The following is a 13,471-nucleotide window of genomic DNA, read 5'->3' as shown; positions in this document are numbered from 1 at the left end:
AAGAAAGCCAGTATTTGTAGAGAGACATCTTCAATTCACCTTTAAGTACATTGACAATACTAATTAACAATACACATATTCTGGTCTGTTACATGGTACCTGAGCACCTGCCAGTAATGCTCAGCTGGCTCTGTTACTTGTGGTTCTGTCTGTCTGACTTCTCCTTAGGGAGTGAATTCTTGTATCATTTAATATATTACATCAACACTGTGCTCTGTGTTCATGTCTGCAAAAAAGCAAGGGCAAAGATGAGTGGTGAGGGTTTTCCACCTCTCTAGTGAATGCCCTAACCACTGAACTGAAGGAGCATTCTTACTCACTCTGTCTAGCCCAAAGTATACTTAACTATTTATAGGCAGTGGAACAATGACAACAGGAGAGCTTGAGAGAGGCAGTTTTTCTAAAAGATATGCTCTATGAATTATTTTGGTGAAGTCCCATGGCCTGTGTTGGCAGGACAGACTAGACCACACTAGTACCTTCTGGCGTTAGCATCTATGAAAGCCCCTCATTAAACTATCCTTCAGTCCAGTGACTAAGGGGCATGCACCTGAGAGGGTGAAACCCAGATTCAAATCCTTTCTTCTTATCAGTCAAAAGCAGGGAACTGAACTAGGTTTTCCCATGTCCTAAAAAAGCATTCTAACTGGTTGGCCACAAGTTATAGAGGAGACCTTGTTCACCCACCTAGCATAGGAGTTAGGTGCCTAAGTCTTTTTGTAGTTCTGGACCTAAATGTCAGCCAAGTCCATATAAAGGGGAAACTGCTGCTATCTTAATATTGATATGTTGTAAAGAAACATATTTCTTACCTATGTTACTGAAGACACTTTAGAATGTTAGAAGTGAAAACAACCTAATCATCTCTTACTTTTGTAACTGATGTACAGTGTTTACTCTTTGCCTTTCGCTCAGTTTAGGTGCTTCATCAATTGAGTCAATTTCACTTTTGTTTAAAATCAATTTCACTTCCAGGTGCTCAGAGGCACCCTGCTTGGAGCTCACACACTACAGAAGAATGTTTGTTCAAAAATGACTGGTTTTGGTGTTTGTTTTTTCATTATACAAATGTTTCCATCAGCCTTAGGGGTTACAAAAGCATCTCTTTCCAACATATATATCAGGGGCAAGTTAAAGTTCACAGCATCCTTTTAACAAATACAAATGAAACAACACTCCCATCAACCACAACTCCCCGAGGCTTTGTGTTGACTAGGAAAATTGGTTGAGTTTAGGGTGGGCTTAACCAGCACGTTAGCTAAGCCTGGACTAAACTCAACCACTTTTCCTTGTCAAGACAAAGTCTCAGAGAAAAGCTGGGTAATCAGAATTCACACACAGTCTGATCTGAAGGGCAACAAAGATGGACTATGTTGACTCAAAGGAAGAAATGAGTTACAGAGATAGGGGCTGCTTGTTGAAAACACCCAAGCCCCACCTATATACGTACACATCTAGGGAGTACAGCTTCCCGGCCACTTTTGCATTTCATGGTGAAACAGAATGATGCTCTATTTAAGGCAGTGGTATGGGTTCAGGTCCCAGGTTTGCCACAGACTCACTATGACAACCCTGGGGAAGTCACTTAGGAACAGATTTTCCAAAGGGATCAGCATGTTATGTTGTGCACATTGGGTACTGAACTCTGATGAAAATTTGGCCAAAGGGGAGCTTTGGGGTGCTGAATGGTTTTGAAAATCTAGCCCTTACTGAGATGCCTAAATGGGAGCCGAGCTGTTGAGTTTGATCTCAGACCTGGGTGCTGAGTACTTGAAAATCTGACCCTTAAATGCTCTGTGCCTCAATTCCCCATTGATAAACTGGGGATTTCACAGGGATGTTGACAAGGTACATTTATTAATGTCTGTGATGCACTCACCCAGAAGCCATACCAATACCTAGACAGGGCCCAACAATACAACACTGAAAAATCAAAACCAATACTTTGAGGTGCAGTTGGAAATGAATTAGAAACCACACTGTAGGCTCCGGTTTATTTAAGCAGGGCTTGATTCTCTAATGTTTTTTATATGACACTCTCTAACCCCAAATAGGGCTGCAACCTTTGAAAATTCATCTTTTCAGAGACAATTTGTTTTTGTAATAACTTTATGATGCAACATGATCATATTGCGATACAGAGCAAGTTCGAACAAGGGATAGGAAAACCCATGGAGCATGAGCTTTCATGAAATATTTTATTCTCTTAGTTAAAACCCATTTATTTTTCATGGAAAATCACACTTAAAGATGTGGACTTCCAACTAAAGTAGGGTTGAGCTACACAGACTAAGATTCTTGTTTGAAAGATGTTCTTGCCCTCCAATGATCCGGGGAGTACATTTCTTTTTTAACTCATGCAGTAATCCAGAGGCAAAGAACTCTTTAACTCCAAAGGTTTGGGGTTTCAGTCTGGGTAATAATAAGAACAGAATTTTTAAAAAGCACCACACATAATAGCATAGGAAAAAAACAAAAACAAAAAACAACACCTGAGGCTGCATGAGAAATACAGGGTTTATCCATGACTCCAAGAGAGGAAACACTCTATGTTTTCCACATGTGAACCTTTAAACCATGACCTTCTCCTTTATTTCAAAAGGAATGTTGTTTAGACAAATTCCCATTTGTTAACATCTTGATAGTTCTACGGTTACAAGACATTTTCCACATGAATGTTGCCATATTTGAAAGCAGTGAGTACCTCAATGTAGATGAAATTCACTCCTGTGCAGCTCAAGACCTATGAATCATTTAAGGGTTTAAGTGGTACATAAGGGTGAATTTCATCAAAAGACCTGTTAGCAACTGCAGGGCTGCAGAAGAATATGAAAAGAAGGATTATCTTCTGCCTTGTACATCATAACCAGAGTCAGCTCATTTCCTACCACAGAATCTTTATTGCTGGTGCTGATGCCACGGGCAGAAAGCACAGCTGAATTTTCAGGTCTAGGTAGAGCTTGCAATGCGGTCAATAAGAGAATCTGCCATCTGAGCAAATTTGATCTGGAATAACTGAATCATGAAACTCCATGACAGCATTGTTATAGTTGCTTTTCCAACTGTCATCACACACCACTTGAGGGAAATACGTTTGTTGAATGAAGTCACTTCACTGTCCTATAGGCTCTGCACCACAGAACCACCTGGGAATTACTGAATGATGTCAACAAAGTGAGCTCTTGCCTTTTTCTATACACAAGACAGGAATTTGACAGGGCACTGGGAAAAGGCCTGCTCTTCTCTGGAAAAAAAGTTTTGGTTTCCCACTCCTTTTATCTTCACAGATATATATCTAATATAATCCTTCTCTCAAAAGCATGGCAGCACTGTGTAACAGAGAATATTTATCCATGGACTTCATAGGGAACCACACACAACAAGAGTTAGTGCCGCTAAACTCAGAATAAATCCTCAGAGGCTGATTTCATCTTTATTCCCCAGCAAACACACTCTTAGTGGCTGAAAAATGGTAACTCCGGTCAGAAAGGATCCAAAGAGCATAGTTTTTTTGCAAACTTCTGAGGGCTGGCCAGGAATGGAGACAGCAGAATCATAGGAGAGACAGCTGGGCACGTTGAGGTTCTGTGGCAAATGAGACAAGGACACCCATTTGGGCCCACTTTCTTGAGTGCACCCATTTAACAGCCAATTAATATGCATTTTTGAAAATGAGGAATGGGGTAAACAGGAAGCTAAATCTTCCTTTGCCAGGTCCCTCCCTTCAGTCCCTGCTGCATTAAATGAAAACTGTAAATATTGGAGAGCTCAGACAGATGTTTTTATTGAGAAGGAAAGCTATGGCCTGGGCAGTAAGCCCTGGCTAGGACCCAGAAATTTTTGTTGGCTCCAGTGCTTATGGTTAATTTCTTTTTATTTTGCTTTAATTTATTCCTTTAACTCATTTTGTTTGCCCTTTTCTCTACCTCCTTACCTAATTCTCTAAGAGTCAGAGTCATGTTCAAGTTTGGCATTGATCTCAGCTCTCCTGACGCCTCCTCTCCATGCGTAGGATCCACAAAGAAACTTAGGCATTGCAGCATTGAGCATCACAGCACCTAACTTAGGAATGTAGAAAATCACAGGACCAAGTTAGGCAGCTAGGCTCCCTCTACAATGAATGGGGAGAGAGATCGAAGAATGAGATCCACACAAGCCAGCCAGCACACCCCTCCCTCACTTTAACAATCCATGAACAGGAACCAGCCCAACTCTGGGCTCAGAGGTAGGAAACCCCTGTTCAAATCCAGAAAGAAGAATTGAACCTGGGTCTCCTACATCCCAGGTGAGTGCTGCTGATTACTACTTGTCCTACCTGCAGTGGACATGGAGAACAATTGGTCACCGTCCTCTTAATAACAACCCTTAACGTATCTGAAGACTTTTCAGGTCCTCCACAGCCTTCTTTTCTTAAGACTAAATATGTTTTTTTTAACCTTTCCTCCTAGGTCAGGTTTTCTAAACCTTTATCATTTTTATTGCTTTTCTCAGGACTCTTTCCAATTTGTCCACATCTTCCCTACAGTGGGCTGCCCAGACCTGGACACAGTACTCCAGCCGGTGCCAAGCAGAACAGGGCAATTACCCCCTGTGTCTGACATACACCTCTACCTCAATATAACGCTGTCATCAGGAGCCAAAAAATCTTACTGCATTATAGGTGAAACCGCATTATATCGAACTCGCTTTGATCCATGGAAGTGCGCAGCTCCGCCCCGCCAGAACTCTGCTTTACCATGTTATATCCGAATTCGTGTTGTATCGGGTCACATTATATCGAGGTAGAAGTGTACAATACTCCTGTTATGACACCTCAGCGTATAAGCCTTTTTTTTGCAACTGGTGACTCGTCCAATTTGTGATCCACTATCAGTCTCCGATCCTTGTCAGCAGTATGACCACTTCCCCATTTTTTGTATGTGTGTGATGGGTCACACGATGGGTGGGTGTGTGTGTGTGTGTGTGTGACAGAGAGAGAGAGAGATGGGTCACACGATGATTTGTTGTTCCTTAATGCAGACCAATTTAGAAATGCAGACCAATTTAGAAAGCAAGCAGCACATTATGCAAGACAAGATCTTGCCTAAATCAGTCACAGCCACTAACCATTGCATGATGGCCTTTTCTTTCATCCAGCTCAGGCACATAAGTGTTTAATTGTTTTAAATTGCCTACCTCATGTTTTGCATTTGTGACTCACAAAAATTACAGCAAATTGAGCTATTTGGTTGCTTGGTTACTCCTTTGTTCTGACAGGAAGCTGAGGAGAGAAAAGGTACCTTACCTTTAATTAATTCAGGGAGCCTGACTCATCCTATTGTACACTCTGGGGTTCTTGGGTAATAATACCTGGCTCCTACACAGCGCTTTACATGTGCGCCCACCAGTGCTTTACAGGGGATGGTATCACTAGCCTTTTTTACAGATGGGAAACTGAGAATGTTATTTCTTACTGTTAAAACATTGAGGACTGGATGGCTTAGAGGTATTCACAATGGGACACAGCCCTTTCAACTACACCCAGCTGTGTCCAGCCGTTGCCATCAGAGGCTTTTTTGGAAGGAGCTGTGGAACTCCATCTAGCCTCTTGATGTCCACATCACAAAATTTCTTTTGGCCTCTTTATGGGCAGTCCCAGCAAGGAAGGGCAGGACTGCATGATCCACAGAGCCTGAGCCCCCACCTTGATGAGGAATGCCTGCTCTCTAGGGCACACTCAAAGGTACTGAAAAAAAAGTTATTAAACACACACTTAGTTCACTAAGCCTCCCTGTCTCCAAAGCTTTCCAGGCCCCAATTACTGTTCTATGTATCAGATCTGAGCAAGTGATGAAGCTTTGCAGCACAAGGACTTAGGGCTGGGGTCATTCACAGCACGGCTGAAACAATACCAATTGCACATTCTAGTTCAGGGGTTCTCAAACCAGGGGTCAGGACCCCCCAGGGGGTCACGAGGTCATTACATGGGGGGTCACAAGCTGCCAGCCTCCAGCCCAAACCCCAGTTCACCTCCATCATTTATAATGGTGTTAAATATATAAAAAAGTGTTTTTAATTTATAAGTGGGGGGTCGCACTCAGAGGCTTGCTATGTGAAAGGGGTCACCAGTACAAAAGTTTGAGAACCACTGTTCTAGTTGGAATTGTTAAGGGAGCCTAAAGGAGTTTCTATCCAGGAATTGGATACCCCACTGCCTGAGGTCCTGTGACAATCCCAATCTTTATCACCTCAAATCTAATGGGAAGATAGTCACATGGTACCTTGAACCAAAATATTTGTCTTCGGATGCAATCAGCTGCCTTTCCCTCTCTTCTGATATTCAGAACAATGACAGCGTTTTACACAGCTGCTCTAAAAAGACACCATGCTGCCCCCTGTCAGGTTAAAGGTAAAACAACCATGTGAACGAACAAAATTATTCCCCTCAAATCTTCCATACCCGAGAAATTTGTCGCTGGTGTCCAATAATTATACTCCAAGTCAATTCACTCTGCACATTGGTAAAGGTAACATGCTCACAGCATGTACATTTCTGCTCTGCACACAGCTGCCTGAACTGTCACACAGAAGTTGAGGGACCAGAACAGATCTCTTCAGGGCTGCCCGGGGGGTGGGGGCAAGTGGGGCAATTTGCCCCAAGCCCTGGGCCCCACAGGGGCCCCCACGAGAATACAGTATTCTATAGTATTGCAACTTTTTTATGGAAGGGGCCCCTGAAATTGCTTTGCCCCAGGTCCCCTGAATCCTCTGGGTGGCCCTGGATCTCTTTTCCCTCTCACTCCTTGTCCAGGAACACGCTAACATGTTTCAAGCTCATTCATGCTTGAAAAAATATTAAAGCTACAAGTGAAAAAACTTTTATTCAGTCATTATAACAAATAGCAAAATAAAACGGCTTTTTTATTCCAATGAATCACTTCCAATGCTTGCCCAGGTCAGAACTTCCTCTGCCAATGCAGTTATTTTCATGCCTCAATCAGGGATTCCCAAACATGACTATTCACATACCCCTTGTAGTCCCTTCATTAAACAAGTGATTTTACATATTCCAATGCTCATTGCAAATTTGCATGCAGGAAAGAAAGAAAGAACAAAAACAAAGACCTAGCTGACATCTTGTCACTATGCTCACAAGGAAGAGATGGAATAGAGTCAAATATAGTAGCAAATTTACTCTGGAAGGCAAAAGAAGTTAAAGATATAAAATAATGAAGAAACTGTATCAGATGCCAACACTGAATTCAGTCTGGTAGAGAAAGGCATGGCGTCAGCTTTGCTCTAGCTAAATTATGATAAAACCCCCCAATTATGCTAAGATTTCACTTTATCATCTCACAAGCTGCAGTAACTAAGGGCATGGCTACACTGCAGCAGGAAGCAAACCCCCAGCCCGGGCAGACAAACTCATGCCAGCGCAGCTAAAAATAGCGTGAATGAGCTACAGTGTCCACACTGCTATTTTTAGTGCACTAGCTCAAGCCGAGCTAGCACCACTCTGCCTAGATGGGTGGGGCGGCATGCTCGCTGCTGCAGTGTAGACACACCCTAAGCTGTTACCCAGGCGGAACAATTAGGCTGTACGATTGTGTTTTAAATTAACATTATACTAATATTGGCTACTTCTTTTTCTCTGTTTTTCCTCATTCTTTTATAGTGAAATTGTATGGTAAAAAAAGTCCTATTTATTCCACATATTTTTACATGAAAGTCATATAAAATGGTTCAATACACTTTGGCTTTTTTTTTGGCTAGTAAAAAATGTTTGATTAAAAACTACGCATTAGTTACTAGATGCAAATATTTACCATCAGTGTGAGCAATCCTGAACGAGTGAGACTACCCTCAGTATAAACCGCAACCCCGACCCGCAAAAAAAGAAAAGTTCTGCTCTTCCCACGCTCTTCCTGTGCTCTGCGCAGAATCCTATTTGCAAATGCTAGTTATGTGAGAGCTGGGGTAGTGATTTGATTTTTCTATTGCAGTGTTGTCTAATGTAGTATATCAGTCTGGAATCTGAATTTAAGGTATAAACCTCAGGTTTTCCAGTAAGTAAAAAAATATATAGGAAGAGATATACCGCAAATAGAGTTATCAGTTCTCTCATGCAGTAACTGATGGCAGCTTTCATTTTACATTTTCAAGTACAGGCAAAGTAGTAGTCATTCAAGCTGTGAAAATATTAAAGAAAACGAATGTGAAAAATATTGGAAGCAGCAGAAATTCATCACGTTTCTATCTGACTGGGGCTGTGTTGTTACAAAAACACCCAGACAGGCTGAGCACTCTGATGAGTTTAGCACGCTAATACCAACGCAGCAGGTGGCAGGATATGGAACAACAGATTATACATGAAATAAGCTGGCCACTGACAACGGTGTTTGCACTCTGGCTGGAGCCACCATGTATCTGTGTGTAGGTTGCAAAATAAAACAGTGATTAATAAACAGGCTTTCCTGCCAAGTGGGAGGAGATGGCCTGAGGGGAACAGATGTTCTCTCCTGCCCTGAATTATGCTAAGCCCTTTATTTTCCCCCAGTTGAATTTGCGTATATATATACACACACACACACCAAAAATCTATGGACTCTTCACAGCTGCATACTTGAAGACTTAAAAACAAATCAAATTGCACCTTAATGGACCACATGTATTACAGCATCATTCTGGAGGGGGAGAAGGATAAATTGTTCTTTCTGAATTGTCTAAAGACAACAGGGGCAACTGTTTCTCCCTGGGACTATACAATACTGCGTTTCGTATGCCCCTGCTAAACATGAATCAAAATGCCTACACGAGGTCTAAATTAGCCATTCACTTCAACTTGTCTGAACATTCTCTTCCTGATAATGTATGGCAGCCACTGAACCATACTGGGCTATTTCAAATGTAGGCCCCAATCCTACAAACACATATGGAGATAAGTCAATGAGACCATTCACCTGAGCACAGCTACTCACCTGCAAAAGTATTTGCAAGATGGGGGGTCTGAACGATTCATTGTTTTGTAAGCTACTTTTCCTAAAAATCAATTAGATGTTGGTGAAAGGTACCATATATTGGCATCTTGGGAGACTGATGTCCCATTTAGCCAGAGAACAGGAACAGGGAATGCTCACGCTGCCCGCACCAGAGCACCTCAACCCTGACCTGGTAGCATCACTTCTACAGATGATTTTCTAGAAAGAGAATTACAGAATTTAGAACCTCCTTATCCCTCTACAAAATGTGGACCATGTAAAAACACTGATCTCAGGACATGGGAAACTAACAATCTCTGCCACCATATCTGTGCTGCCTTGCTTAAGCTGGGATATGTAGTGTACAGAAATCCTAGAACATCTGTCTCTTTCAAAGGGCTCAAAAAATGTACTGGGAATCTCCAACAAAAGAAATGACAGCTTCCAGCAGCAAAGAAGGGCATTGCCTCCCGTATCCCAATTGCTATAACTGCTCATGCAGAACTCAAAGTTTCATTTAATCAACCTAACCACACAACAAATCATCCTGCTGGAAATTTGCAGGATTCTCCCCCCTGCTACAGAATAACCAGGCCTCCAAAAGGGAGGGGTCAAAATACAGTGCAGAGCTGAACCTGGCTTGAGAAGTAACCAAAAAATGGTCTGTGAATATCAAAACATTTGTGTCTAAACTGATTTCTAGACAAAAGGTTGAGAGGGTTAAGTCTGGCTCATCTGCTTCAGCACAGAACAGTGAAAAAATCAAAAGGGGAAACCAACTTCTCAGTTTGTTTCATCTGTTAAAAAATAAACAAAAATTTTGCAAGGTCATTAGGTGTTATAAAATGGTTTCACAAATCCTCAGTGGCAGCGGCCCAATTCTCTCCTTTCATCTCTTCCACCAGTCCCTCTGCAGGCTTGCTCCCCGTGTGGTCCATAAACATGTTGGGAATATCTTTGCCAAAATAGATTTTGCTGTTTGATGCAATAGCTTTGTATTTCATCAGCTGCAAGTACTCAGGAGTTAGTTTCAGCTGCATGAAGAGAAAACAGAACATCAGCAGCCATCCAGATTTACTAACAAGCTTTTGTTGTGATCATATAGGGTACCATTTTTGCACAGCACTAGTGTACCTGGCAGACGCCCAAAGACATAAATACCCATCTTTTTCCTATTTAAAGAAACACTAGGAAAAACAACGTTCCCTTCCGGTATTTGCTGCTGGCAGTGATCCCTCTAACTCTACACCCAAGAGTTTTGTCCATTTGATTTTTTCTCCCCCTGCTTGCTGCTCCCCAGCAAGTTCTTGGCTCCGCTAGACTGATGAATTCCATGGATAATAGCAGCATGATTCTGATGTGGCCTGTAATCACATCTTCTCATAACAAGCATCCTCTAGAGACCTGCTCCATTTGTGCAAGAAGTTTGCCAGGTGGCACAAAAAGCATTAGTTAAAACTTTCTGGCTGTAACAGAGCTAGCACTACACTGAAGTGCTGCAGCTCCAGCTTCCTCTAGAGAGGGAGCCTTGGTCTCAGAAGCATTTAAAAGAGCAGCCTCCATAGAGCACAAGCCAGCGCATTTAGGTTTCCTCTGGACAGATTCATATTTACAGAACATAAGAACGGCTGTACTGGGTCAGACCAAAGATCCATCTAGCCCAGTATCCTGTCTTCCGACAATGGTCAATGCCAGGTGCCCCGGAGGGAATGAACAGACCAGGAAATCATCAAGTGATCCATCCCCTGTCATCCATTCCCAGCTCTCACAAACGGGGCTAGGGACACCATCCCTGCCCATCCAGGACAAACTGTCATTCTAGTCTCATAATTAACTCTCCTCCAGAAAGTGACAGAGTCCTGTGGCACCTTATAGACTAACAGACATATTGGAGCCTAAGCTTTCGTGAGTGAATACCCACTTCATCAGAGGCACCAACAAAAGCTTAGGCTCCAATACGTCAGTTAGTCTATAAGGTACCACAGGACTCTGACACTTCTTACAGATCCAGACTAACACGGTTAACCTCTGATACTCTCCTCCAGAGCGAATGCCACCAAAATACTAATGTGAACACTGTTCAAAGAGTGCCCTATCAGTCTGGCCTGATTGTCAGTAACTACATTCATTTTGTACATGTAGCAAGGAGTCATTATCACAGCTGTCTTTTTTTTTTTTTAAACAAACTATAAGCTCTTCAGCACATGGACCATCTTCTTGTTCTGTTTGTACCATGCCTAGCACAATGGGACCTGGTCCCTGACAAAGTACAGATAAACACCTTGTTAGCCTCTGCTATCTTCATGGCAGTGTAGCATTCGGCGTCAGCTTTTGCCTTCTCCCTAGCAAGGAATGCACCATCTGTAACGAAAACCACAGCAGCCATTTAAATACAAGAGAGCATGCAGCTGCTGTAACTTGTTAAATGTGCTCCACATATGGACCCGTCTTTGTATTTATAATAGCATCCACATGCTGCAGTGTATCAACACCACTTCTGAACTATGGGTGGTACACCTGAGTCTTGGGGGAAGAAATAGGATCAGAAGCTACAGTCTCTCTGAAATGCAATGGAATGATTATACACCAACGCTTCCCCTGCAAGAGAGGCAAATGGCTAATCTCTTCACTCTCCTCCAAAAACACAGCCATCTCTTGGGAAAAAGCATGGCAGCTATCTCACTATAGAACAGCAGGCAGCAATCCTACATACCACATCTGCACAGGACATAAAGAACACACCATCAGACTGAAACCACAGGGGGAATTTTAGATGGCGAATGTAATTACTCAAACTGGAATTTGGCCAGGACACTGGAGCTAACATCCCCAATTCTTGTGTAAAGGGCCAGGTGATCTTTAACCCTTAAACTCAGGCTCCTGGATTGGCTCTTAAATGTGGCTTTTTCCAGGATTTCAAGAGCTCAGCAAACAAAGGGTTTGATCCTGTAAGATGCTGAGTGCTCAAGTCTTAGAGAAGCACCTCCCATCAGTATCAGGCAGGGATACAAGATGAAACATTTTATAAAAGTCATCTAAAGAAACCAACACTTCCCCACTGCCTATTGCATTCTTCCTTTTCCCCGACGTTTTGTGGTTAACCATATTTAATTAACCTTAATGTTACATTGGCACAGTCTGTAAAGCCAGGCTTACCTGTATGGTCCACTATGGTCCCTGGATATTCACAGCCTGTTTTAGGGCACCCAACTCAGAGAGCAATAACACTCCTCAATACAGGCTTGTCAGAGTGCACTGGGATCCTATTCAAGTTTTTCAAAGCAAACAACTGGATAAACCATTCCTTTATCTCCACCAATAGGGAGAACATCCACATTTAAAAACAATACCAGCAGCTGGAAGGCTGGGAATTGAGGCTCTGCTCCATTTGGCCAACTAATGAGAACAGCTCTGCCGACTCAGTCAGAGCAGCTGGAAGGGCTGACGCAGGGCAGAAAGTCCCTGGCTGCAGGATGCACGGGCCGCTGTCTGGTATGGAGCTGGAGTGAAGGCCTGGCACCTGGTGACATGTATTCATAAGAAATAAAAACTATTGTAGTTCTGCTGGGAACTTCTTAATGAAAAGCTGCTGATCTGTAAAACTCTAATTGGCTCCTCAGTGGGCTTCTGCAAAGCTTGACAGGGCCTATAATGAACATAATTGGAAATAGGGCCTTGCAGCTCTGAGCCAGAGAGGCAGAGCCCTTTTCTTGTCCTGGAATTTGCCTGACACAAGGCACTGCATGGGGAAAAAGCCCTCTCAGTTAAGAGCTCAAGCTCCTATAAAGCACTCAGAACCACCGTCTTGGAAAAGAAAAATGATTAGAGAGATAATTTGCAAGGAAATATTCCATTCCTGCCCCTAGTCAATATTCGCTCCTAAAAGAAGCAAACAGCAATTCCAGATAGGTGTGAATGCAGGAATCCATGACAGGAAAAGACAGAATATAGGGTTTGTTTACTGCTGATAATGCTTAAAGAGAAACACTCACTTGTTTAGCCTAGGGAGATTTCCTCCCCCTATTACACACACACCATCGTCTCTCTAAGACACACTCACCTTGATCTTTGGATCTTGAAAGCTGCAAGGCAGGTCTCTGCTTATCTCAGAACTGGACAAACGGGTGAGATGAGTTTGGCTACATTTTTTTTTTCCTTTTGACTAGACCAAAATCTAGAGCTATGTTTACTGAAAACTCCTGACAAGTGTCCACATTTTAGAAAAACTCTGAAGAAAGAGGGGCAGATGTAAACTTCCATGGAACACTGTGGGTGCCTGAATGGAATGGCATGGCAGCACCCCACCCTGAGAGGATTTCCTAACGAAGTTCTAGCATATTCCTGCTTCTGGAAGATGCTCTGCCTGGTTCCTAGGTGTGTCCCACACACTGTAGTGGTGGTAACAAATCTCCGTGGGAAGAGTGGGAGTCTGCAGTGCTGGCTCCTGCAATACTGTTGACAATCACACTGCATGCCTCCTGTGCTGCGGCGACAAATGTCTCGGAGTTTGTTTG

At 42.8% G+C, this 13,471-nt stretch overlaps 1 protein-coding gene and 1 long non-coding RNA gene across 5 annotated transcripts in view; both read right to left on the bottom strand.

Moving 5' to 3' along the window:
• LOC127044843 (erlin-2) overlaps window positions 1-13,471 on the bottom strand; it is a 40,311-nt gene that overhangs the window by 13,299 nt on the left and 13,541 nt on the right. The window contains exons 10-12 of one of the 4 annotated variants that reach the window (XR_007772550.1): window positions 11,239-11,318; window positions 8,619-9,991; window positions 6,842-8,584 (exon numbers count right to left, since the gene is read on the bottom strand). Coding sequence is in view for 2 of the 4 variants with exons in the window: in XM_050940070.1 (XP_050796027.1) it covers window positions 8,160-8,168; window positions 11,239-11,318 (89 nt within the window). In the remaining 2 variants the exon portion in view is untranslated. Of the gene's footprint in view, window positions 1-6,841; window positions 8,585-8,618; window positions 9,992-11,238; window positions 11,319-13,471 lie in introns of those variants that run through there. The other 3 variants (XR_007772551.1, XM_050940070.1, XM_050940069.1) reach the window with 3 other exon arrangements.
• On the bottom strand, window positions 2,092-4,880 carry LOC127045038 (uncharacterized). Its single transcript, XR_007772606.1, has 2 exons — window positions 3,935-4,880; window positions 2,092-3,585 (listed from the first exon to the last, which is right to left on the bottom strand). It is a non-coding gene; the product is annotated as an uncharacterized LOC127045038 (long non-coding RNA).

The sequence above is a fragment of the Gopherus flavomarginatus genome, chromosome 2 (assembly GCF_025201925.1).
Source record: "Gopherus flavomarginatus isolate rGopFla2 chromosome 2, rGopFla2.mat.asm, whole genome shotgun sequence".
Lineage (NCBI taxonomy): Eukaryota > Metazoa > Chordata > Testudines > Testudinidae > Gopherus > Gopherus flavomarginatus.
The sequence above is the reverse complement of the archived record's forward strand: the minus strand, read 5'-3'. Positions and strand labels throughout refer to the sequence as shown.